The sequence below is a fragment of the Ursus maritimus genome, unplaced genomic scaffold (genome assembly GCF_017311325.1).
Source record: "Ursus maritimus isolate PB19 unplaced genomic scaffold, ASM1731132v1 scaffold_1, whole genome shotgun sequence".
NCBI lineage: Eukaryota > Metazoa > Chordata > Mammalia > Carnivora > Ursidae > Ursus > Ursus maritimus.
The window spans coordinates 9881510-9909217 of record NW_024423343.1 but is presented as its reverse complement, the minus strand read 5'-3'; the positions used below and the strand labels follow the sequence as shown (position 1 = coordinate 9909217).

The window sequence follows — 27708 nt, the reverse complement described above, 5'->3', positions numbered from 1 at the left end:
GAACCCCAGGAAGGATAAATTCAAAGAAAAGGAACAAGTACCTCATAGTCAAAACACTGAACACCAAAAACTAGGAAAAAATATTAAAAGTATCCAGAAGAAAAAGACAAAATACATACATTGAACAATGAGAAGAATTACAGATAACTTTTCATTAGGATCTATGGAGGCAAAGGACAATAAAATTACTCTCTAAGGTACTGAAAGAATAAGCCTATCTCTAAGAACTCGATTTCCAGAGGAAATAACTTTAAATAATGAGGCTAAATGAAGACATTTTCTAATAAAGAACAGCTAAGAGAATTTGTTGCCAACATGTCTACGTTACCACAAAAACATTAAGGAGTGTTATTAAAGCAGAATGTAAATGATAACATAGATGGAAACTCAAGTTTATAGGAGGAAATAAAGAGCACTGAAAATGGTACATTTGGGGATAAGTTCTTTTTTTTCTTTAAAAACAACTAGCTATTTAAAGACTTTATTTATTTATTTATTTATTTATTTATTTATTTAGGAGAGTGCGTATGCAATGGGGGGGGAGGGACAGACGGAGAGGGAGAGAGAATCTCCAGCAGACTCCCCGCTGAGCATGGAGCCCGACGCAGGGCTCGATCTCACCACCCTGAGATCTTGGCCTGAGCCGAAATCAAGAGTCAGATGCCCAACTGACTGAGCCACTCATACACGTCTTAAACAACCGGTTATTTGAAGCAAAATTAACAACACTGAATTATAACATTATAACATAGAAAATACATGACAACAATAGAACAAAGAATAAGGGGGGAGGGGACTGATAGAATTACACTATCATTTGATACTGTCATGCCCAGAGCAACCACTAAATAAAAACAAAAAATTAAGAACCGAAACAACAGCAGAAAACAAGGATATCACTAAAAAGCCAACTGAAGAGAAAAAAATTTTCTAAATATTCAGTTTTCCCAAAAGAAGGAAGGAAAGGAAGGCAAAACAAAGACCATGGGAGATGAACAGAAAGCAAACAGCAGCCAGTCCTATCAATAATTGCACTGAATATAAATGACTAACGATGCAGAGATTTTCAGACTGAACAAAGTGGACCAAATTACATGTTCTCTAAGAAAAACACATTTTAAATAAAAAGACATAAAGATTGATGTGAAAAGATGGGAGAAGATACATGATGGGAACAATAGAGTAAGAAAGCTGGTGTGGCGATGATACACTGGCACACCTAATAAGAGAACTTACAAATACACGAAAGAAAAAACTGCCAGGGGGAGAAACGGACCCCATCAGAGAAGGACCTCTTTCTTATTACCTGATAGAATAAATTGACAGAATGAGATCATGTCTACAATATTTCAAAGCACTATTGAACCTTCTTGACCTAATAAATATTAATATAAAACTACACCCAAAGACTCAGAACACAAATTCTTTACACTTGCACATGAAACGAGTCAGTCATTTCGATAGACGTGAGAAAACCGTTCGACAAAAATCAATATCCATTCATTATTTTTTAGAGAGGGGGGACTACCTGTGAACTAAAACAGAGGCCGTTTCCTCCATCAGACAGGGCATAAACAAAAAATTTGCAGGTAACTTCACATTTAATCGTGAAATATGGGTAGTCTCCTCTAAGAGAATAAACCGAAGGAACAATTTTTTTTTTTGTACAAATTGACAAGGCGACTGTATAATTTATATCGACATGCAAGGAACCTAGAAAACCCAAAACAATATTGAAAAAAAGAGAAAAAAAAGACAAATTTGGAGGACTTCCCATAGCTGACTTCTTTTTTAAAATTTTATTTATTAGAGAGAAAGAGAGTGCATGCCTGCCCACGTGCGCATGAGTGGGGGCAGGGGCAGAGGCAGAAGGAGGAGCAGTCTTCCTGAGCAGGGAGCCCCAGCAGGGCTGGATCCCAGGACCCTGGAATCATGACCTGAGCTGAAGGCAGACACTTTACCGATTGAGTCACCCAGGCGCCCCTATATTAGCTGACTTCTACACTTGGTATAAAGCTACGGTTTTTTGGGGTGTCTATTATTTGCAACTGAACCAAATTCTGATTGATAAACCATGCCAGTGCAATCAAATAACTAGCTCTTCTTTGATGTCTTAGCTTCCTCATTTGTTAAAAATAGACATGATAAGACAGCTGTATAAATCAAATAGTTACACAGGGGCGCCTGGGCGGCATAGCAGTTAAGCGTCTGCCTTCGGCTCAGGGCGTGATCCCAGCGTTATGGGATCGAGCCCCACATCAGGCTCCTCCGCTGGGAGCCTGCTTTTTCCTCTCCCACTCCCCCTGCTTGTGTTCCCTCTCTCGCTGGCTGTCTTTCTCTGTCAAATAAATAAATAAAATCTTTAAAAAAAAATAAATCAAATAGTTACACTAATAGAGGAAAAAGAAAAAGAATCCGTGTTAATAGTTATAGCAAATACTGAGTTCTTATTATATACCAGACACTATACTGAGAAATTGGCGTCTATTGCTTTGATTTATCACAACCACTGGCTCAGGTAGAGTCTACTATTATCCCCTTTTACAGAAGAAGGCTTAGAGACTAGATATCAGAGAACTAGTCCGGGACATCAATTGGTAAGTGAGAAAAGCAAGAGTCAAAATGAGGTCTGTGTGACGCCAGTCTGTGTTCTTAAGCCCCATGCTAGGCTGCCTCCTGTAAGAGTTTGTCTCAAAGCACTTGAAAAGTTGAAGGTGCCATGCTAGCAAAAGAAATTATGGCCAGATTAAACCTATCGGTATCCTGACTTCTTTAATTTAAGATAGCTTTAGAACATGGAGCTCCCTTAGCAATTATACATTTTGAACTCTGTGCATATGAAATGCCCTGGGCCTCGCTGGTTCTCAGTATTTCCAGTATCACATGGAGGATGTTTTAAAAATACGATTACACAACTTGAGTTCTAAGGAATAAACATATCACATGTAACTACCAACTCCTTATTAAAAAAACCAGAAGTCATCTTTAAAATAAGCCAAATATCAGATTTGGAGCCAAGATGCCAACCAATGAAGGCCTGGCCTCCCCATCTGTTGATCAAGGCCAGATGTTGGCTGGTTTATGGCTCTTGCCATAATACGTGTTACGTGGGTGTGAATGTGTAAGTTCTTGAAATTTGGACTCAAAGCTGGCTTGTAAACGTGATACTGATCGCAGAAAGCTTGAATGTTGCCTGAACGGAGTGTCAAAAACTAAACTGTAGCCCAGGGAAGTTGGGTACCTATTGAAGTATGCTCAAATTTCTAGATCTGTAAATGAGTGCATGTAAATGACCCCCCAAACAGATGTCGTGTTGTAGGAGTCTGATTTCCCTGTACAAAAATATAGAAGTCTGTGACTCAAAGCTAAGGCAAAGATGACTCTCCAGTGCACTTCTGTGTGAATTACAGAGTGCAGGGCAGTTCTGTGAGCACTGGGAGAAGGGTACCCTATGGCACAAGGCAGAAAAGCCCCTGGGGTCATCTGAGACTGAGCCAGCACGGATTTCAACTTGCCAAGAAACGTTCTCAAAATGAACCAAGATTTTTCATTGTCCTGTTTCCCCCTCTGCCTCTCCCTCCTTCCCTCTCCCCTTTCTCTCAACATAGACCCACACTACATACGAAGAATTTCAAACTCCACATTCAATCCTAGGAACCTCTAGGCTTTTTTCTGTTCCTGCATCACGTTATAACTCTAAAAGCAATTATTTTAGATAGCCTTTGGCCAAGTTTTGCTTTCTATTAACGTAACTCTTTCAGACCTTCGACAAGTCAATCTATCAATAATGATCTCTTAAGGTAAATGTTCTGGAAAATTCCTCTTGCAGAAGATGCAAACCAAATTAGCTATGGTGGCCAAGGCAAGAGGACTGGAAAACAAAATTTAACATTCTTGGATTCAGCCACATTCATGGACACATTCAGACTCCAAAACATGGAGAACAAACAGAATACTGCTTTGTGGAATATTGTACTGTAAGTAACAAAAATAATACTAGCAAGTTTCCGAACTGACTAAAAGATTAATAGATCAACTACACTGGAGAAATAATATGTGGTCCCAACTGGAACCTAATGAGCAAATATATTTGGATTTACGATCCTACTTGAAGGGCAGAAAATAAAGAATTATTTAATAATGTTAGTCAAAAGGTGCAGAGAGAATGATGAAGACAGTGACGTTTCTTGTTTGCAATGGTTTCTTCCAAGTCATACAAACTTCATATGATAGACATTAGAAAATGCTGGATAGAAAACACAATAGCCCCAGAGAAAAACGCAAAGACATGGAAATAATGCCAGCAGTCAAGACATTTAAAACAACTCACTGCAACAAGGGGAAAGTTTAGAGAAGGATGAAAGATCAAAGGATTAAAATGGAAAGTAAACAAGACAGAACTATGCAAGAAATCTAAGGAAATAGGGGCTAACGCAAAACTATAATTTAGCTAGTTGACTGTTGCTTCGAATTCCGTATATGAGCCAATATTTATATGATTCTGCCTGCTGAGAATTTGTTATGTAAATAAAGAAATCAGCACCCTTGAGATAGACCCATTGTGGAAATCAGGCCTCTATAACCAAAAGAAAACGTTCCTGGATCATGTTAAGTTGTGAGACCATGAAGTCACATTCTACCTGGGAAGCTACGGAGCGTGAGCAGTCGGCGATATTAGCAAGCAGAAGGACACAATACAGTGATACTCCAATCTTAGCGCGTGTTTTCGCTGGCTTGGCAAAGGGTTCACGTACCTGATTGCTTCCTCTCCCCTAAGCCCACGTCTGACAAATCCGTGGATATTAATAGATTCTATCTTCAAAATAGTTCCTGACCCCAAACACTGCTTGATCTCTGCTGCCTCCACTCCAGTCAAAGCCACAGTTACTTCTCCCCTTGCCTTTACAACAGTTTCCACTGATGAGATTCCCAATTCCATTTTACCCCCACAACCAGTCTTCTAAACCATAATGAGAATATTTTCTTCAAATGCAAATATTAGCATCGCTTCCAATTGCTCTTAGAATAAAATGTATGCTTCCCATCCATGGGCAACAAGCCATGCATGCTGTGACAGTATGACACTGACTCGCTGGCCCCTCTTTCTCTGGGAGCTGGACCCATCGGCCTCCCTTCAGTTCCCAGAAATGACAAGCCGTTCCCCACCTAGACCCTTGCCACATTCCATTTCCACTGCCTGCACGCTGCTGCTCCCACCTGCTTACACTTGATGCTTCAGTTCCCAGCTTTTTTTTTTTTTAAGATTTTATTTACTTTTTTGAGAGAGAGAGAGAGAGAGAGCACAAGGGGGGAGGCACAAAGGGAGAAGAACAGAGAACCTCAAGCAGACACCACACTGAGCGCAGAGCCCAACACAGGGCTTGATCCCAGGACCCTGAGATCATGACTGGAATCAAAGTCAGATGTTTAACCGACTGAGCCACCCAGGCGCCCAGTTCCCGGCTTTAATGTTCAAAAGGCAGGACTTCCCTGATCACCCCATTCCGGGTACATAACCCTTTCTGACTCTGTATCACAGTACCCAGTTCACTACCTTTATGGCGCTCTCCTGAATTTCTAACGACACAGTTGTGTTGGTCTACTTGTCTATCACCTGTCTCCCACCCCAACAAGACCATATGCTTTCTGGAGGAGGAGTCACGTTGGTTCCTCAGCGTTGAGCCTTGGCACCCAGCACAGAGGCCACTCAGCAGATACTTATGGAATAAATGAACAGATGAATGAGGAGATGAGTGACAGAGGACACAGTCTAACAGACTGGTTACACAAGTCTAACAGATTTGTTACAAGGCAACATGAAAAGGATAAATGTTAATCATTAGCTGTTTTGATTATAGATACATAAGTGAGTAATCACTGGATGAAGATGAAGGCATGAGGGGCGCCTGGGTGGTTCAGTCAGGTAAGCCTCCGACCCTTGGTCTCTGCTCAGGTCATGATCTCAGGGTTGTGGGGTCGAGCCCCATGTTGGGCGGGCTCCACGCTCAGCATAGAGGTCTGCTTCTGTGTCTCCCTTTGCCCCTCCCCCATGTGCGCAGGCACACGCACTCTCTCTCTCAAAATAAATAAATAATATCTTTAAAAAAAAAGATGAAGGGATGAAATTTGGTCAAGTGCCTTGATGAGCAGCAAAGGGAAGTGAGGAGAAGGAAGCATCTTGACTCTGAAAGAGCTTATTCTTCCAGAAGAGACCAGAAAGACATCTAGAATGGTGAGAAAACAACCTGAGGCTGTCTTTTCTTTGCACAAGCACTGATGGAATGGTTCCTGCCTGGTGTGAGTTTGAGGGACCGGCCCAGGCTGTCTACACAGGATGAGCGTGTGGCACAGGCTGAAGGAGCAGCAATGATTCAAAAGCAGGGATCATCTCAGGGGCGGGCAGGCCAGCAAAATGTGACGGGAGAGCTGGCTTTGGCATGGGGTCTCAAAGCAAGCCCCAGATTTGCCTGGGCAGATAAGGAAGAGGACAGATATTAGAATCAGAGAGGAGCTTTTGGCCGATGTTTATGGAAAAACGTTAATTGGGACCACATTTGTTCTCGTTCTAAGAAAGCAGACAGGCAAGATAAAGAGGAAAAGGGAGAACATCTAGGAAAAGCAATTACGAAGCCCTAAGATGAAACAGACCCGAGATGATTGCATTTACAATGCGTCTTTTAATTTTTAAGAAAATCCATTCGAGAGAGTAAAAAATATCTTAAGGACTTTTTCTTTATCAGAACAAAAAGACAAATTTAGATCTAAGAGAGGAAAATGAAAAATAACTAGGAAATACTCAGAGGAATGTTAAATCAACTTTTCCTCAGTTTAGACTCAACAGATAAAAGACAAAAGAGACAATACTCATGCAGATGGGTTACATGAGCAAAAATAATTGGCTATTAATAATGGAAATTTCAGGGTTTAGCCAGAAAGTTTCACATTTTCCTTTGGGCACTCAATTATCTAACCTCCACGAATGGAGACCAACCACGTACCAGGCACTGCTTCGGACCTGATTAGATTTTAGTAAGGAAAACAGACAACAGAAAGACAAGTAAATCGGTATCGTTAACTCATGCTACATGCTACTGATACAGGTAAGAGGTAGAGAATATGGGGGAGGGGGGGCGGGGGGCTGTCTTAAATAGAGTGGTCGGGGAGATGTGAATGGCCTGAGGGAATGATCCGTAGTCAAGTCTGGAGCAAGGCTTCCAAGTCTGGAGCAGGGATCATCGTGTTCTGAGGTGAATGGCGCCCCCTGGAGGAAAGTTCTCAAACCCCTGCTGTGTCTGAGGAACAGCAGGAGGAGGCCGTGGCTAGAGAAAGAGGGAAACGCAGAGAGTGGTAAGAAATGCGGTCCAAGAGGCAGGCAGGGATGCACTGGCCCTACACCACACTTTGGGTGGGAGATCACCTGAGGTTTAAGAGGAAGGAAGTGAAAACGCGGGATCTCCATTTTAGAAAGGTCACTTTGCCTATTGTGTGGAGAACAGACCACAGAGGACAAGAGTGAATCAGATGGAGAGCCGATAAGCTACCGTAGGAGTCCAGAGAGGAACCGAGAAGCCCACGAGGTTGGGAATCCTGAGCAAACCACATAACCATCCTCTCTGACATGAACAACAGCAAGAAATTTGCCCTGTAAGATAGCCAGAGGATCGCCTTACGCACACAAAAATAATGTTTCAATTCTTTGTAGAAATTCTGAGTCTGGAGAAAAAACAAAGAAAAAAGAAAAAGATCGGAACTAAGAAATGGGACCTAGAAGGAAGACACAGGTACTGAATACCTACCTACCCCGTATTACCCACAGCTCCATGAGATGTGCGTTACCTTGTCCATACTTTAAAACTAAAGCCCAGAGAGTTAAGTAACTTGACCAAAGCCATCTGGTAATCGACCAAAGTGAAATTCGATGCAAATCTGTCCTTCTCTAACGGCATGAATTTTGAGCCTTAGTTTCTCTATCTGCCTCACCAGAAATGACACTCATTTTCATGAATTTTATATATGCTGACATACGGCAACACCAGGCATAGAGCAGGGCCTCCCTCCATACAAAGAACACCAAGGGGGTTAATCCCTGAAAGAACTAAGTCTGCGATCTTCAGTCACAGAGGTCCTTGGCCCTGGCTGCAGCCTGGAACCGCTGGAGAGCTCTGAAAGATTCGATGGCTGGTTCCCACCCCTGGAATACTAACTTACTTGGCCTGGGGTGGGGGCCTGCCATCAGGATTGTTTTTAAGGAGAATGCACCTTTCTTTTATACAGTTTTTTCTCTACTTTTTTTTTTTTTAATCTCAGCTCAGATTTTTATTTCATCCTAAGGAAGAAAATATATAAACTATTATTATATTTCATAATTGTCTTTTTTCTCCCAACCAATGCAGATTTATCTTTGTACCCAGTGCAATCACAGTCAACCACTAGAGCATTAATTCTTTACTTTTAGCTTCCCAACTTCCATTATTCTTGATTGTGATAACTCTACACTAATTTTTCTCTGGGAAGCAATGTACCTCTTTTCTCAGCCCATGGAGTTTAAAGGGAATTGACTCCAAATGTCAGCTCCAAGAGTGACTTTGTGTCTGAGACTTGGCCAGCCAAAGCAGCCCACACCATGGCCATGGTGGTTCAGTGGTGGGCAATGTCTCAATTTGGAACAATCTAAGTCAGCCCCATGGCTTCTGCTGGGAGAGGACAAACTTTTCCACACCCATCTTAAGGATGGAGCCAACACAAAAAAGCAGAGAGATAAAAACTCAGGCTTGATGACATTATTTGAGCTTCTGGATCAAGCCATGCCTGAATTCATCCTGCATATTTGCTACACTGCCAGTACAGTCCTTTTTTCCTTTTCTTTCCTTTTCTTTCTTTTTTTTTTTTTTTCATTTTCTGGTCTATTTGAGTTGGGTTATCTATTATTTAAAAACCGAGATTTTTAATGGATACAGAGACACTGTAAATTTACTTTGTATGAAAAACAAAAGGCTACTGCATTAGCCTAGTCTATCCTCCTGGTAAAACATAACTGATTAAAAATAATAAATGGATGAAAAGAGTAAGGGGAAAGACAGACACTCAAGTGCAGCTATGTATGGTCCGAGGAGATGGGGAAGGACAAAGAAGAGACTTTCACAAGTGTGTCTATAAGCTAGATATAATTTAAGCCCTTTCAGAATTCTCAAAGACTTCAAATAGAAGATGAACGTTGCCTGTTTTTTTTCTAATTGCTTGGGATTTCTTCAACTGGGTCTCATCTCTGCAACTAGACCCCAAGATTTCCAGGTTTATAAAAGTTACATAAAACTTTGTGAGCCTTTGTTTGTTCTAGGGAAATAGATGAACAAATGCATAAAAAAATACATGGATAAAATGTTCTCTGCAACATGATAAAAAAAAAAAAAAAACAGCAAATAAAGAAAAGATCCAAAATGTCCCCTTTACAGACTCCATTTCCTCAGTGATCCCAAAAGGTAGTATTCCTTATTCTGCCCTGGACACTCTTCCCTTCCCCACTGTGCGCTTTCCCTGGGTGGCCTCACACAAGCCCATGGCTGAGATGTGGTTGCAGAAGTCTCTCCACTTGACCTCTCCAGCCCAGTGCTCCCTCCCGTGCTTTGGGTTCATGCATTCACCTGACTGTTCAGTGTTTCTTCTGGATGTCCCGTGGGTTCATTAAATTCGTTTCCCAAACGGAGCTTCCCATCCTTTCCCCTCAAAGCTGCTCACCACCCCACAGCACCTCCATACATGTAGTTGCCTAAAGCTTTCTGTAGACTGGCTTGTCCTCCGTGGCCCCTCTCCCCCTCCTCCTACAGCCAGTCCATCCCCTTCTATCTCCATTGTCGCTCAGTCAGTCCACCGTTATTGCTCACTTAAATTACTGTAACAGGTTCCAAACAGAGTTCTCTGACTCTTGTCCTCCTCCGATCCATTATTCCTCCTTCAGCCACAGTAATTTCTCCCAAATGCTAAAGTTCTGCCCCTCCTCTGCTAAAACGAATCCTAGTGCCCTCCCCCACACTCTCGGATGGAGTCCAATCCCCTTGTCCTTGTCATGGTGTTGGAAGGCCTGCCGAGCTGGCTTCTACTTCAGTCACTAGCCCATACCAACTCTCCATCACATTCTGTGTTATAGCTCTGCTGAGCTCCATTTTGTTCCTCAAACATGGCACCCTCTCTCTCCTATAACTTCACACATGGTGTCTATGTTCTCTTCCTAAGAGACTCAGTCCTCCGCTCACAGCCCTAACTTACTCATCTTGGGGCTGCTTCCCCTTAGGGTCTCCGTTGAAACATCACTTCCGTTGGAACATTTCCTGACTCTTCTTCCAGCCCCCAGTCTGGGTTGGGGGGCAGAGGTCCCTCTTCAATCACTGGACCACCCCAGTAGAGCCAGGTCATATCCCTGGTCATAGTGTCTACACTGTCTCTTGTACCCACTATCCCACAAGATCCATGAGCCAGAGACCCTTCTGTCTTATTCACTCCTAGATCCCTCGTCATTAGCACAGTAACTGCCACAAAGTAGGTAATCAATAAATAGTATGCAGATGATTAAGTCTTTCATTAAATACATTATGGCACATTCATAAGACGGCATAAAATGTAGCCATTAAGAACACTGCTTTAGGAAAATAATTAACGATACAGGAGAGCCTTTGGAACACACTGTTCAGTTTAAGAAGCTCATTATAAAAGAGAATGCACAGTAAGATCCAATTTTAGTTTTTTTTTTTTTAAAGATTTTATTTATTTATTTGACGAGATAGTGACAGCCTGCGAGAGAGGGAACACAAGCAGCGGGAGTGGGAGAGGAAGAAGCAGGCTCACAGCAGAAGAGCCTGACGTGGGGCTCGATCCCATAACGCCGGGACCACGCCCTGAACCGAAGGCAGATGCCTAACCACTATGCCATCCAGGCGCCCCAATTTTAGTTTTCTAAAATGCATGTAAGAAAAGAGACTTCAGGGGTGCCTGGGTGGCTCAGTCAGTTAAGTGTCTTCCTTCAGCTCAGGTCATGATCTCGGGGTCCTGGGATTGAGCCCCGCATCAGGCTCTCTGCTCGGCAGGGAGTCTGCTTCTCCCTCTCCCTTTGTCCCTGCTCCTGCTCTCTCCCTCTCTCTCTCCCTCTCTAATAAATAAATAAAAATCTTTAAAAAAAATTAAATTAAATTAAAAAGAGACTTCAAATATACTTGCCTAAAACTCAAAGTGATCTCTTTTGGTGGATGGAATTATAGGTGTGTTTTTTTTTCTTTGAGCTCATTTGAGCATAGGTTTCTCTGATTGTGAAGGGAAAATGATAAAATTATTTAAAGTGTTATATAAAGTCCCAGGCTGTAACAGAGCAGAGGGTGACAGTCAAGTGCAGTGAGAGGGGACGGTGGTGAGATCAGTCCACGTGCATGCTCTGCTGTACCATGACCAGACGCATCACCAAGAGTTGAAAGCGAGGAAGGGACAAGGTCCTTCATATAGATCACAATTAAATATAACTGGGGCAATTAGGAAGAAGAGCAGTGGGAAATGCCTCGAGAAGGGGAAGCCTAAGCATCTACTTTCAGCAGCCTTCTATCAGTATGACATCAGGTCACAGGAGATGAGAACTCGGTTGGGGAAAAACCAGTCAAAGAAAAGTTTATTTAACCAAAAATAGTGATAAAGTAATTAACCGACATTCTCCTACTTTCACAGCGGTGTGTGTGTTCAGCTCTCTTAGGGCAGGTCTCTGTCAATCCCACCTTCACGTGCTCACAGGACCCAGAGCCCAGATCTGAACTGTTCACAGTAAGACCCAGGACCGCATCGCATGGTGCTTTGGTCCAAGTCAGACAAAAATTTCATTCCAGCCTCTTCCGACTGTCTAAAATAGGGAATATACACGTATATACATATACAGGATAAATTCTGCTGCAGGGAGAAATAAAAAATTATCCTTACTTTCAGGATATTTATATTTCTGTCATAAAGGATCTTTGTTGCTTTAAAGACAATGATACGGACGTTCTGCTTCCGATATGAAGAAGTAAGTTTTTTCACAGATTATTCCACAAATAACAACTGCAGACTCCAGACCAAATAACCCCCCGACTATGTGGCTCTGGGAAGTGAACGAAAGCAGACAGGTTTTGGAGGAAGTTCTGATCAAAGAGTTTCCCATCTGGGGAGCTCCATCCCGCTTCAGCTGTGACAATGGCTCAGGGACACAAAGATGCTAGCAGTAAACCTACTCTCTCTGCCCAAAGGGACCCCAGGAAGGCACCTGGTCCAGGCTCACCATGGGGAGTAGGAAAGGGTCCTAGGGAAGAAGAGAGCCAGAGAAGGAAGGGATCCCCAAAGTCTGTATATGAGATCTGCCCAAGTCTCTGATGACCCGTAAATCATGCTGAATGGGTTACTGGATGAGACCTGATCCCCCTTCACTGCTGGAGTCTAACCAATGACAGTCACCTGGTTACATTAGTGAACGTGGGTTAATTCATCTTGGCGCCAGTTTCCTCCCATACAAAATGACCATGTTGCAACAGTTTTGTGACATTTACTCATTCAGACATTCCGCAAAAGGCTCCCAGGTACCTAAGTGCCAGGTGTGCTAAGGAATACAAAAGAAAGTTCAGCATCGCTGCCCTCAATGAGCCTGGAGTCCCGTGAGGGACAGCAGACGTGCACCCAACTAGCTAGCTGTCACACAAGGTCGACCTTGACCACAAAAGGAGCTTAGTACAGCAGAGAGAACATGGACTCCAGAATCAGACGAACCTGGCTTATCTCCGGGGTCCACCGGGATCCTCTCTGTACAGCTGTTGTGAGCATTAAACAGCAACGCTTATGTTAATATATCACTAAGCCCACTGTTCTGAGCTCTGTATATTGATTTAATCCTTACAACAACCTCATTAGGTTGGCACTAATCCACCTTCACTGTACAGATGCAGAAAATCAGGCATGAAAATTTAGGTTTATTTGCCCAAGGTCACCAAGTAATATGTGATCAAACACAGATTACAACTCAAGCCGCCAAGTCTACCCACACCTCAGCTGTTAACCGCTAGCTTATCCCAAATAAGAACTTCAAGTGCCGAACACAGAGCAGGCACTCAACGAAAGGCAGGTCTCCTCGTTGTTACGGTTACTGCCGAGGCTGTTGTGATTCCTGAAGCCACAAGAGAGAGAATAGCTGAAATTCAGGACATATACCTGAATTTTTTAAGCCAAAAGGTTTTAAGAACACTAACTGATCTTCCTAGTCTCGGATTAAAATGAGGATTGTCCCCCCTAGATTTTCTCACGTTGTCTTACATGTATGTATCTAACCAATAATTTCATACGGAGGATAGTTCACTGAGTACGTAACAAAAGAGCAAGACAAAGAAAAAGAACACTAACTAATTTTCATGTGTAGATCAGGACACACGCCTTAAGAAATCGGAATTGATATTTACCTATAAGGTATCCCCTACCTCTTCTTAAAAAGAAAAGCAGTGATATACCATTGTTTATTTCTTCGTTCACTTTTCACACTCTAACTTCCAACTGTCATCTGCCACCACTGACCTGGGCATCCGAATGGTTCCCAAAGAGGAAGTAGAGCTAAAAATGTTAGAACCCTGGTCATGCACCAAAGTGAGTGCGTCATCCCACTGCTAATGGGAGAAGCAGGCAAAATCCCTTGCGGTACTTTTATTTAAACAATCTCGGAGAAACTCTGCTATGTGGGGGGAGAAAAAAAGAAAGAGAAAAGATAAGAAATATGAACTCAGCTGAAACTCAAAAATTAATCCGCAGGCACCAAACATAGAAATTAAGTTTTACTCACACTTGATAAACCTGAAAGCCTGCTTTGTTTCCAAAAGGTGAAACTATGGGATCCTTGGAACTCCAAGGATCTCAGCTGCTACAATTCCTAAATGATGTGGTGATTTAGGGCTAATGCCAAATTTTAAAAGAATAAGAGCAGTATTTTACTCAGGCCTGGTAATTTTATGAGGACATGCTGCACATTTCTTATATAAATACATGTAGTTTAATAAGGTCCTCAGAGAGTGCTTTCACCAAACCCCTACGTATCAGGATACTGGGGAAAAACAACCAAATCCCAGGACCGTGTAACTCCTAAATCCTTACTGGGTAACGTGCCCAGTTTCTGAACAATACACATTATCTCGGGATAGTTTTTATGACATGTGTGGCTATTGCCTGTAAATCCCTTTAAGATGAAAAGCATTACCACTGACATTTGAGTTGGACAAAAGGATTTATATGGCTTGATTACTCAAGGCTATAAAACGTAGAAAAACAAAAATAGTTTGGATAAACCCTTGGAGCTTGCTGCAGTGGGATTTAACCTACGGGGCCTGTGGGCCAACATTACGTTTTAGGGAGTCGTTTAGAGGTTATGAAACTTTTCTCTGTAAACACTACTTGAAACAACGAGCTGGATTTATTGACTCGGCAAGGGGCTCTTAAATGGATAGATTTGAATCAAAGGCTTTTCGGAATAGGGTCCCTTCAAGGTAATAGTCAATTCTCATCATTTTGCAACAGAAAACAATGGCTGGAAGAGACAAAAATTATACGACTCACCCAAGGTGATGTGACTAAATCCCCCATCAGCAACCTCATTCTCATCATTGTTAGTATTACTCGGTATTTACCATTTGCCAAGCATGGAGCTGAGGGCTTTTCCTGTTCTTCACACCAACTTACAATGGATGTCCTAACATCATCTCCATTTTCTAAGTGAGAAAAATGAGCCTCTGGGAAGCAAAGAGCTGTGAAGGGGGTAGGTCCAGAATTCAAACACAAGCAATGTGACCCTAATACTCCACATTTGTGACCAACCCACTCCCCCACCCCCGGCTTCCTCACGGGCCCCAGACTCAGGACTCCGGAGCTCCAGTTCAGAGAAGGACTCCAACCGTCCATGGCTCTGGGGTTTCCAGGTTACAAGATCTGCATGTCTGACAGTGGAATCCAGTGTGGTGTTCTGATGGTTCTAGGACCGAAGGGAGCGGGTCCCCTCCCTGGTTGCAATACTTGCCCTTGGAACTATAGTACAAAGAGCTGTTAATACAGATTCTGTGTGCCTGTAATCCCATCAGAAGGCGTCCCACCAGAAAATACTTTTAGACTAATGGTTGTAAAATATACCGGATAAAATAAGATCTTCTCAAAATAGTGCCTGAAGCCCCGTACTCTGACTTTGGTCTCTGGTGGTGCACGCCCAGGAAGATGCCAGAAAAGTGATTAGATTCGACTCAACCCTGCACCGTGCAAATCATCACACCTGTAGAACCAACAAATGTGCTTTCCTGCTGCACGTTTTCATCTCTACTAAGTTCTTTTTTATTCCCTATTAGTCTGTGTGGTATTCTGCCTCAAATTCTGAGGCAGAAAAAAAATAAAAATGGAGATGCTGAAACAAAGATGATGGCTAGACAGTCATATCCAGATCTTATTTACATATGTCTTTAAATATACTCATATATTTAAGTTTGCATATTCAAATACCAATAGGCAGTGATGGTAAGTATATATAATTAGACGTCTTCAGAATTATAATGCATTTAGTCTAAAATTTAAGGCTCTCAAAGTTCTAAACCAAACATAAAGACAATTATCAGTGTACAGAGTAAATAACATAGGCAGTAAAATCAGCTTCTAATTACTTCTCTGTGCTGTTGTCATTCAATAAGGTACAGATAAGAAAACACTCAAGACATTTTTACTTTTGTTTCTTAGCACTTCCACGGTCCCCATAATCTGAAATGGCACTTTATGGTTGTGGACCCAGTGAAAGTTAAGTAGAAATTCAGAGAGAAGACAGAACCTGTTGATGGAGGATGAAAGTCTTAAGTGTAGGAGGAAAGCAGACACCTCCCAGAAGGAGAGCTTCAATGATCGTCACCGCAACAAGCTGTCCCGCAGGCCTGACTTTGAACTTTTGCAAAGGGTTTAAAAAGAAGGCGAGAGTCAAAGAGACAGATACCCAGGAAGGACTCCAACCTCGAAGGACTTGGTCCGGATTGGAGGGAGAAGGATCCTTGAAGGAAAAGGAATGAAGGTGAAAAGGATGGAAAAGAGCCAGCATATGAGTACGCAGAGTTGAAAGCACTACTGGAGGGAAAACCCAGTTTTAACAGCTTTCCGGACTAGGACGGAATTGCTATAAAAGGATTTCACTGTACTTACAGAAAGGAAACTTGTATATTTATGTGTATATATATATAAATATATATATAAATTTATATATATACAGGTGTGATATTTATTTATATATATATAAATATAAATATATATATAAATATATATATATAAATATATATTTATTTATAAATTATATAAATTTATTTAAATAAATACATGAAAAAAAATTGTCTAGCTTTTCCCAGACTTAAGAATTTTTAGCAGGGACATTTAGAAGTTTTAGAATCCAACAAACTTTGCATTTATTTTACTCATGAATCTGCTTACAAAGCTCATCTTTAAAAAATAAACAGGATGGGGGGACACCTGGGTGGCTCAGTTGGTTAAACGTCTGCCTTCGGCTCAGGTCATGATCTCAGGGTCCTGGGATCAAGTCCCGCATCAGGCTCCCTGCTCAGTGGGGAGTCTGCTCGACCCTCAACCCCCTGACCCTCCTGCTCATGCTCTCTCTCTCTCTCTTAAATAAATAAATAAAATCTTTAAAAATAAATAAACAGGATGAAACTTCTTTTAAAGGATGTATTTAGAAACAGTATAGGACAATTGTTAAGAAGGCCAGTGCCAGGTTGCCTGTGTTTAAATTTCTAGCTATGTGATCGTAGGCAGGGTATTTAATCTCTTGTGCCTCAGTTTCCCAATCTGTTAAATGGAAATATTAATAGCATCTGCTTCATTGGATTGCTGTGAGGGTCAGATGAGCTGGGAGACATAGAGAGTGATGTCTAAGCGTTGACTTTTATGAACCTCTTATTAACATGCCATATGGAGCTAAGCACTCCACGGGTAGGGTATTTCCCGCCCTCACAAGATAACACGCGGAAGCAGGGCAGACAGAATTAACACATATAAAGGAGGAGATGAATAAAGGGCACACAGCGTGCAATATTAGGAAATCATTATTAGTCTTCTTAGGTGTGATCATTTTTTAGATGCACAGTAAGATATGAGGGGGAATGTCCTGATTCTCAGAAAACACAAACTGATTTATTTGGGGATGAAGGGGCATGATGTCTGTCATTTACTTTGAAATTACTTCCCAGAGACACAGACCATGTATGTAAATGCATACATATAAAGCTACGTGACAAAACGTTAATCACTGGAGGAAAAAAAAAAGGAAAGAAAGAAAGAGAAGAAGGCAGCAAGGGTCCCACGCTGGCTCAGAATCCAGAACATTCTGTGCGCTTGAGACCCTTTCCAAACTTATCTTCACAATGTGGCTGATATGAGAAGGATCCTGCAGACATAAGCTTTTTAAAGTAAAGTGCTCTATAAATGTTATTTTCTACAACCAGCACCAAAGAGCAAGCCAGTGGGAGGGGCTGCTTTAAAAATGCCAGCCTGGCCTCCACTCCCACTAAGAGGCTCCAAGACATGGCAATGAATCCTTCAGAACTATAATTAAAGCCCCTTTCTCCTGGTCCGTCTTCAGTGAAGGTACACTTCTAAACAGAAGTCTTCATGCAAAGACTGCTGGGAAATCCGTCTTCATCCTTTTTAATTCCAGACCATCACCCTTTCCTCTAGGCTTTCTCTAGACAGCATGGAGGAACTGACAGGCCACCGGATAAAGGAGAAGTTTCGCTAGACGATCCCCCGGATGCCCAGCTTTAAATGCCACCTACGGGCTAACGTGTCTGTGTTTGGAGTTGGCCCAGACTTCCGCCCCAACCTTCGGACTCACACAGCAACTGCCCAGCTGACGTCTCCGCTTGGATGCCACAAAGCCCCTCAAACTCAACACATGCAAAATAGAACACCTCTCCTCCACATTTCTTTTTCTCCATGAATGGCACAACCGACTGCAGAGTGACAGAGGGCACAGACATGCCCTCCCCTCCCTCGCCCTGCATAATCCACTCACCTCAGGCCCCCCCCGTTTGACCTCTCAAGTTCCACCCTTCCCCCCCACCAGTCCACGTCTATTCCCTGGCCTTTTGCAACAATCCCCAAACTTCTCTCCTTATTCCCACTCTTCTCTCTTCAGTCTATATCCATCAACAGTTTAATAGTAATCATTATTAGGAAAACAATAATGATGAAGCAGCTAATATGGAATAAGGACTCAGCCAGGCACTGTGTGAAGGACTCTGCCTGCATCACCTCGTTTAATCCAGACTATTGGGGTGCCTGGGTGGCTCAGTCCTTAAGCATCTGCCTTCCGGCTCAGGTCATGATCCCAGTGTCCTGGGATCGAGCCCCGCATCGGGCTCCCTGCTCAGCGGGAAGCCTGCTTCTCCCTCTCCCTCTGCTGCTTCCCCTGCTTGTGTGCCCTCTGTCAAATAAATAAATAAAATCTTGAAAAAAAAATCCCGACGATTAAGTGGGCAGTATCATTTCCCCAATTTACAGACCAGGAAACTGAGACAGACAGAGGCATGAGCTCACTCGCCCACGAGACGGGACTGGTGAGCAAAGGGTGAAGCCGGGCTCCAGACCTAAGGCCTTGGCTCCCCCTCAGGATGAAAATGAAATGCCCCACCCTGGCCCACAAAGCCCCCTGAAACCCTGCACACTTCAGCCTCCCATCACCCACTTTCTTCCTCTTTGTTTCCCTCATCGGTGATGCCGTCAACTCCGCCCTCCTCCTTCCTGTCCTCACTCCAGGTCTCCCCATGTGGGCAGCAGTCCCAGCTCCCCAGGACTGACCAGCTTCCGTTTGTACATCTTCAAGGCCCCAGTCTTGCTGTCATTACATACTTATCTGTGTACGCGCCACGGGAGGGGCCGTCCAGCTTTGCTAACCCTTAAGTCCCAGCACCCAGCACGGTGCCTGGCCTACAGGAAGTGCTCGGCCACCTTCATTCACTAGGCAAATGGAGAAAAGTAAAACTTCCCGGTTCTACTTCAAGGGCCAGCCTTTATTACGGGTGTGATTTTTTTTTTTTTTAATACTCAGATAGCTTTTTAAATTTTTTTAAATTTTTTTTTTAGAGGGGGAGAGAGAGAGACAGAGGGAGAGAGAGAATCTCAAGCAGGCTCCACACTGAGAAAGGAACCCGACACGGGGCTCGATCTCATGACCCTGAGATCATGACCTGAGCTGAAATCAAGAGTCAGACACTTAACTGAGCCACCCAGGCACCCCACTGGTGTGAGTTTTGTAAGTCACTACCTCTATGAGCCTCTGTGGCTTCATTTTAACTTTCCAGTGGCAATCAAAACTGTAAAAATAAGCAGTTTGGAGTTTTCAAATCTCTTTCACAAAAATCATATTTGTACCCAGAATGGCCCTGTGAAGTCTGCAGTATCACTGTAGCCCACGTTTAGGAGGGTCGGGGAGGGGGTGTGGGGATTCATGATTTCCCTGTGGTCCATCAGCTGCTGACCCTGAAGCCCGCCCTTGACCATAAGCACAGCCAACAACCACTTCGCTAGCAGCTGATCAACCCAGGGCATTAGAGAGGCAGTGAAAATCTGCAACACGCTGCTTGCTCAGCCCTCGACCCCTCCGACATTGCCAAGTTCTCCCATTTGCTTCAGAGACTCAAGGGGAGGGTCAAAGGGGGGGCTCATCAAGCACGTTGAACTCCACTGTCCTGGTAACCACATACACCACAAACACGCCAGCTTGGGGCAGGGGCGCAGGGATACGCAGGCTGGCCGTGGCCTCCAGCTCCTACCCCTGCGCAGGCGAGCAGAAGCTGGGGGACAGGATTCACTTCTTTAGTTCGGGCCTCGGGAACATGAAAGAGTAGGAAGTGCTGCAGATCGCGGGTGTGGCTCTTGGCAACCCTGAGCCCTCAGGCCACCTGGAAGGTCAGTGCGTTTTAGCAGCTGTCCCCTGACCCCCTGCAGCCTCTCAGCCAGGGGCGGGAGGATAATGTGGGGGACAGAGATGTTTCCTACGCTCAGACTCTACATTTATTCTCTGCAGAGGATGTCTCTGTACTTTATATAGTTGTCAGTGTCACTTCCGGGGATCAGGAGCTTACATGCTGGTTTTAAGGGAAAAAACCCTCTAATATCAGGTTATTCTTACGACATTGAAGTTTAAAGTGATCACTTCCATAACATCCCTCCAAGCAGAAACGAGACCTTCCTCTGCGTCCCGAACCATTCCTTGCACAGCAGCTCGATAGCTATGATTTTCTGCTTGCTCCTTCAGATCAAACTACTCTAAAAGCAAAAGCTGTCTAAAATAAAAGTAGCTCAAAAGACGTGGCTTTCCAGATAACCTGAAGTTTCTAAGATGGTAAACAGGCAATTTAAAAATAAAAGCAGGTGAACTTTCTACTGAAATATTTTTTATGTGAACTGGTATCAACAACAAGTAACATTCTGAACATTTTAGCATGTGACATTTAGGAAAAAGCTTATCATAGGTATTCATTGTATTTTATTTCTTCATTTTCAATGTATAAATAAAAATCACAGAAATTCCTAGATTATGTCTAATACTCAAACATTCTGTAAACAAAATAGGAAGTTCTCTTGTATGGATTCTTTCAGAAATTTAAAGCTGATCAAAGTAGTTTATGATTTAAAGTGGAAAGCAAAGGTATTCCTAGGCAATAATACGTACCTTCTGGACACTGGCAGGTGAATCCACTGAGATTAGAAACACACGTTGCTCCATTTCTGCATGGGTCTAGGACACAGTAATCAATCTTGGATTGGCAAAGCTCTCCAGTGTAACCTGAGTAAAACAAGACAGAAGTTTTATAAAATGTGCTATTTCAAAGCCACAGGGAATTGCCCCAGGAGTGGATGGAGTCCCCTGGTACCCACCCACCAAAAGCAGCAGCTTGGAGCTACACAGCCCCCCAGCCACTCCTTGATCTACTTTGGTTTTGCAATGAGAAACCATCATCGCAGTTTAAAATCGTGGTTCAAAAATCATTTCCTTTACAAACGTCTTTATTGCAAGGAGAGACTTCGAAATACGAGTTAGAACCTTCAGAAACGAAGGAGTCCCAGCTTCCTTCTGACATAGGGCAAAACACAATCTACAATGACCTGCTTGACCTAACCGAGACGGCCACTTTCCCTAGGTCATCCCAATATCTATTTAAAAAAAAAAAAAAACGGGGGGCGCCTGGGTGGCACAGCGGTTGGGCGTCTGCCTTCGGCTCAGGGCGTGATCCCGGCGATCTGGGATCGAGCCCCACATCAGGCTCCTCCCCTGGGAGCCTGCTTCTTCCTCTCCCACTCCCCCTGCTTGTGTTCCCTCTCTCGCTGGCTGTCTCTATCTCTGTCGAATAAATAAATAAAATCTTTAAAAAAAAAAAAAAGCATCAGGAAGAATACTAGGTATTAAAAAGATTTTAATGTATATTTTACAGCTGGAAAAACCCTTCTGTGTTTAATGCCATGCCCCACCCCCTCATTTTAAAGATAAAGGGACTGAGACACACATAATGTGAAGCACATTAATATATTATTCTTAATTTTATTTGAATCATATCCAACTCAGGAAATTCTCTGTGAAGCAAGAGTCCAGTGGTGATTTCACTGGATAGTAACAGAACCACACATGTGAAGGGAGGAAATAGGGACCTCCATCCATCAGAAGGCAACCAAAAGGCTTTAAACAAATTCCAAATTCTTTATTAACTTTGAAAACAAAGCCCTCCAGGGAGGCAAGTTTGAAAGAATAATATGCCGATATGTTCCTCTTAAAGTGGAAAATGGTTATGAAGGAAAATCTGGAAAATAGAAGATGTCAAATAGAAAGAGGAGCTGCCGTTAGTTCTGTGATTTGAGTGACAGAACTCTTAATAATCTGGAGATAATTATTATCAGAAATTTTATGCACAGAAACGTTCTACACAATTATCATCATACTGTAACATTTTAAACCTTCCTAGGATGTACATTAAGTACATAAAAACGCATCTCTCTGAATTATTAGTTTTGAAAGACTGTCATTAGCACTTGAATCTGAGATTTGCAAAATTAAACCAATGCTATTAGAAGACAGATGATTTGTCTGAGCTTCAACTACCTGCCAAACTAGCATGAATTACAGATTGTGAATGTGGGGGCATTTATTTGCAACCCAACTCTTCCTTCCATGCTTTAAAACAGTCCAGGAAATTCTAGCTTATTAGTGAATATGATAAGATGAGTAAAATATTCGTATAAACTAAAAATCCAAACACCAGGACAAAAAGCTATTTCAAAATTGCAGAACAGCGGGGCACCTGGGTGGCTCAATCGGTTGAACATCCGACTCTTGATTTCGGCTCAGGTCATGATCTTAGGGTCATGAGATTAAGCCCTGCATCAGGCTCTGTGCCCAGCAGGGAGTCTGCTTGAGATTCTCTCTCTCCCTCCCCCTCAGGCCCCCCCCAAAAATAGACAAATCTTTTTTAAAAAATTGCAGAACAGAATATCTTAATATGATAATATTATGTTAATATATTTTCAAACGACAGCTCTAAATTCAGAATGAGGGAGAGCAAACTGTTTTTAAGAAGAGTGCTACAGGGTGCCTGGTTGGCTAAGTCCGTTAAGCATCTGCCTTCAGCTCAGGTCATGATCCCAGGGTCCTGGGATCAAATCCCACATCCGCAGGGAGCCTGCTTTTCTCTCTGCCCCTCCTCCCATTCATTCTGTCAATCTCTCGTTCTCAAATAAGTAAGTAAAATCTTTTTAAAAAGGGTGCTACGAATAACTTTTTGACAAAAAAATACTAGCTAATATTTATAATAGAACACTTCTTTTTTTTCTTCTATATATTAACTCCCCCTCACTGCAAACTATGAGTTCAGTATCATAATCATATCCATTTTACAAACGAGGAAACTGAGGACTAGAAAGTTTAGGAATTCTCACAAAGCCACACAGGCAAACTCCTGAGCCCAAACCCTTCAATGTATCATTATGCCTAAGGCAACATGCACCACATCCTCAACAAACATGTATTTAACGTGAAGGGTGAACAGAAAATGTAGATACAGACAGACACGGAGACAAATGTAAAGTAAACACCATGGTTACTCTTGGGCTTACCATGTACTCTGTGTGTGTGTGTGTGTGTGTGTGTGTGTGTGTGTGTGTGTGACCAATTACAAATGGCGACTTCCTAGAGACAGGTGTGCTCACAAGATACGGAGTCATGAACCCTGCCCTCAGAAAAAAACAAAAACTGTGACCACAGAATCACACAAAAGCATGAAAAATAGCCAGGAGCCAATTAGATATCATCTGTGAGGGGTGTACGCATCCCTACCAGACAGGAAGAATGTGAGCAGAATTCAGGATCCCGTGACCTTCAAAGTTCTTTAGAGAAAATGTTAACATTCACTTTTTTTTAACTTTTTACTTAGGAATTTTAAACATAAACATAGAGAGACTACTATACAACCCTCACATATCTACCACCTAACTTCAACAATTATTAACATTCTGTCCATTTAAAGTTCCCTCATATTTTTATATTTTCCTTGTTAGGGCAACTTCAAGCAAACTTCATTTCACCTGTCAAGACATCAATATGTATCCTTAACTAAAGGAGTTTTTGTTTTGTTTTGTTTTTAAAGAACACTTTTAATGGTCTCTTTAATGTTTGGTCCCATTTACAAATTTAATTAAACACTTTAAACTACATTTAGTAATTTCAACAATTTCTTTTTAAGAGCCACAGTTGTCGAGTAACACGCAAATCTTCCCCTGAGTTTAATTCACTATTATGCAATAGATCTAATAAATTAAACCTATAGGCAAGGTGAATCTTAGGTGCTGTTAAGTGCTCCAATATTTACACATGCAAGCTTAGTAAGATTTCATCCTAAGAGGCCAAACCACACTTGCAGCGTGTGGGGTTTTTGAGATTGTCATAATGGTTTGGAGGGGGGGCACCGGTCCTTAGCAGCGGAGACTCTAAAGTCTTGCACTGCCCGGAATGATCCAGTACAAGAGAGTTTTGTGACTCAAATGCCAGTAGTCCTCTCCAATGAGGAACACAGGTCAGAGACCAGTCACTGTATCATTGCTTTTGGTTCCTGAGTTTCAAGCTTTCTATTAAAGATTTTTTTAAAATATGGGAAACATGGAAATATAAAGAAAAAGACCGTGTGTGATTAGCTAGACCTTTAACAAATGTATATATTAACATGCCTCTGGGTCCAATATAACTGGAAATGAAAAACAACAAAGGAGTGAGGGAGGAATGGGAGAGGGAGACAGGGCTGAGATTATGGGATTACAAGCATCCTTAGCTGCAGGTGACCAGTTGGTCAGCTACTGGCAATAACCAGCCTGTGGTCTGCTGAGCTGTAATTCAGGACCTCACGCTTGTCCACACCTGGCCAGGCATTCCTGTTGGTCTCAAGGCAGGTGCTAGTTGGAAGGTCCAAGAGTCCCATCATTGACTGCATTGATCCTACTAGCCAACTGAAGCCAGACCTGGGAGAGGACAGGTGGAGGACAAGAACGAGTGTCCTATAATTGGTTTAAGGGAACTTTAAACACCACTGAGTCATTTCTTAGACCCTCAGAGAGCAGCGACTTACCCTGACATTGACCTATATATATTACACCGAACTGCGTATCTGAGGCAAACATAAATTACCCTTCCTGCATCTTTTTCTTCTTTGCTATTGTAACTGAAACGTCAAAACTAAATGACTGAATGGTAGGAATTTAAATTTTACAAGACCATTGAGGCTTTGCCTGGGTTCTCTCTTCTATCCTGCGGGAAGCTGATCTCTTCTCTGGGGAATAAAGTAACCACACTGACTCTGGACGTTTTCTTATCCTACCGAAGCAGCCCCAGACATCCAGAGGACCCTGCGGAAGATGTTCGAGTAAAGCAATGATTATGTCAACACAGTGGATAAGAGGGGTGATAAGTGGTCATTCTGTGCCTGTTACAGGAGAATTTGCTCTAACACACACACACACACACACACACACACACACGGATATTTCAGGACTTAAAGATCAAGGTCATAAGTTCCCAAAGGGAATGTTGGCAAGGCATGAAGAAAAGCCCATGTAAAGGCCCAGAAGTATGCGGGAAAGGCGTGAATACCATTTAGACTTCCCTGAAGATCCACAACAGAGACAAGTCTTCTCAGGTTCCCCAAGGACAAAAGTCTATACCTAACTACCAAGGCAAGAATCAGTAACTATCTTCATTTCTTTCCTGGGAACTAGGGATACGGCCCCTTCTTAGCCAAACCCTAAGCATTCACAGACTCCTTTCCAAATTAGTGTCACAACTACGTGACACTTTCATGTTGTCTGGTTCTAGGCATCACTGCCTCTCACCAGGACTTAAGCCAGGGTTCCCTCAGCCCACCTCCTCAGCCCTACTCCTGCTTTCCTCCAATCCATCCTACAATACGCGGGGGAGTAGCCAGAGAGAGCTTTTCAAGACATAACTTACATCCTATTGCTCTTATACTTAAAACCCTCCACAGAGGGCTTGGCACAAAACCCAAACACTTGACTCTTGGCTAAAAGGCATCACGTGATCGGGCCCTGGCCCCTGCAGCCCCACCCGCTCTTCCCATAGACGACTGCCCTGCAGCCGCCCGGGCGTCCTTCTGTCCCTCACCTCACCAAGCTCCTTCTCACAGTCTTTAATGGTGTTTTCATGCTGCGGCCTCAGGACCACGCAAAAACGCGTGAGGGGTACAGCCCACAACAAGAGCACCTGTGGTCCTGCCTGGAAAGAGAAGCACGGCACGACCTTGAAACTGTCATGTAACGACAAGCTCGGGAAGAAAATTAGCAACAAGCTTAGGGAGGAGAGGGGGACCACAGGAGGTGCTGTGCGGTTTCATCTGTAAAAGCGGGAAGTGAAGGTGGGAGAAGTTACAAATGAATCACATGAAGGAGTAGAGGACCTAAGACAGTGCATTAAAGTCGTCTCCAGCCCGGACAGGGAGACCTGCAATGCAGCTCTGCAGGGAAGGAAGTCCGCTACAGACTCAAAGGGGATGACAAACAAAATCCAAACAGGGCGCCATTTGCCTTCAGCTCAGGTCATGACCCCAGGGTCCTGAGATCAAGCCCCACACTGGGCTCCCTGCTCAGCAGGGAGTCTGCTTCTCCCTCTCCCTCTGCCCCCCCCACCACTCGTGCCCAATCTCTCTCTAATAAGTAAATTTAAAAAATTTTTTTTAATTTTATTTATTTATTTGACAGAGAGAGACAGCCAGCGAGAGAGGGAACACAAGCAGGGGGAGTGGGAGAGGAAGAAGCAGGCTCCTAGCGGAGGAGCCTGATGTGGGACTCGATCCCAGAACGCCAGGATCACGCCCTGAGCCGAAGGCAGACGCTTAACCGCTGTGCCACCCAGGTGCCCCATAAGTAAATAAAATTTTTAAAAAATAAATTAAATTCATAAAAGTGGGTTAAAATGTCTCTTGAACCAGGGGTTGTGCCATATGAAATCAACCCCATTTGGAGAGTACGGACTGCGGTTTACAGCCACTGGAGGCAATAAAGGAGAAGGGTGGCCTCTGTGTGTTCCTCATCGACCTGAGAATGGCCTGCACGCCCAGGTTTTGGGAGACAGCCAAAAATCTCATTCCCAAGAAACAGCTTCGGTCCTCTGAGTGCGAGCTCTAATTCATCTGGGTCAAGAACTGCAATTAGCTGAGGATAGCACAGCTCACCCCTTCCTGGTCTGAGTCTTTTAACCCAGAACGAGGTAGAGCCGCATCCACAGATGGCGATGTGATGTCAGAGATCAAGCCCTGGCGTCACCCCTTGGTGTTTGGTTTGGCTAATCTGCACGTACGGATGTGCAGAGAACACACTGGGATTACGAGAATGGGATGCATGACAGTCTATCGGACTTCTGATTCCAGTTACAATGTTCAGTTGAATGACTGAAAAACTGATTTTTGATTGATGAATTTAATTGAAAGATCAGGCTAAGCCAAGATACATTGAGATGTTTAAGGGAGCTTGAGAATCACTATAATTTATGTTTATTTAATTCTTACAAGGGAACAAACACAAAAGATAATTTCAGATAGTCTTCCCTGTACACGAAAGCCACTCTAAACCACCACCAACTTCAGCCCCGGAGTCCCACCATCACCTTGCACGGAGTGTTTCCTCTGACGCTACGCCCTTCCATGGCCACCCCTCCCATCAGTCGGGTCTCTGCCCAGAAATCTTTACCTGCTCAGACCGCAGGCCTCAAGCCCTTCTTTCTTCATCATCTGGCACTTACCTCTACTCGACAATACACACGTAGACTTGTTACCTCCCCACCTAGAAGGTGAGCCATGGGAGCAGGACTTTGTCCTGGAGTCTCCTATTGTCCCCCCAGAGTTCCTTCAAACTCCTTCACATTATATTTATTACCTGAAATGCCTTCCTTTGTTGGTTTCCTTTTGAGAACAAATTCCCTAAGAATCGGGACCTTGTCTGTCTTGTTAATCTGAATCCTCAACACTTAAACATTTCCTAGCACAAATGAGTCAACTTGCCTAAAGCTTTTGCCCTAAAATCAACTATGCCTTGCAAGTTAGTGTTCACCTCTCTTTATGCAATAATACCAGAACAGCATGGGCAAAATGTGCT

At 43.1% G+C, this 27708-nt stretch overlaps 1 protein-coding gene across 1 annotated transcript in view; it reads right to left on the bottom strand.

Moving 5' to 3' along the window:
* DNER (delta/notch like EGF repeat containing) overlaps window positions 1–27708 on the bottom strand; it is a 239418-nt gene that overhangs the window by 68319 nt on the left and 143391 nt on the right. Inside the window, exon 9 of the mRNA XM_008690561.2 lies at window positions 20741–20854. Within this exon, the coding sequence (XP_008688783.2) occupies window positions 20741–20854 (114 nt within the window). The remainder of the gene's footprint in view (window positions 1–20740; window positions 20855–27708) is intronic.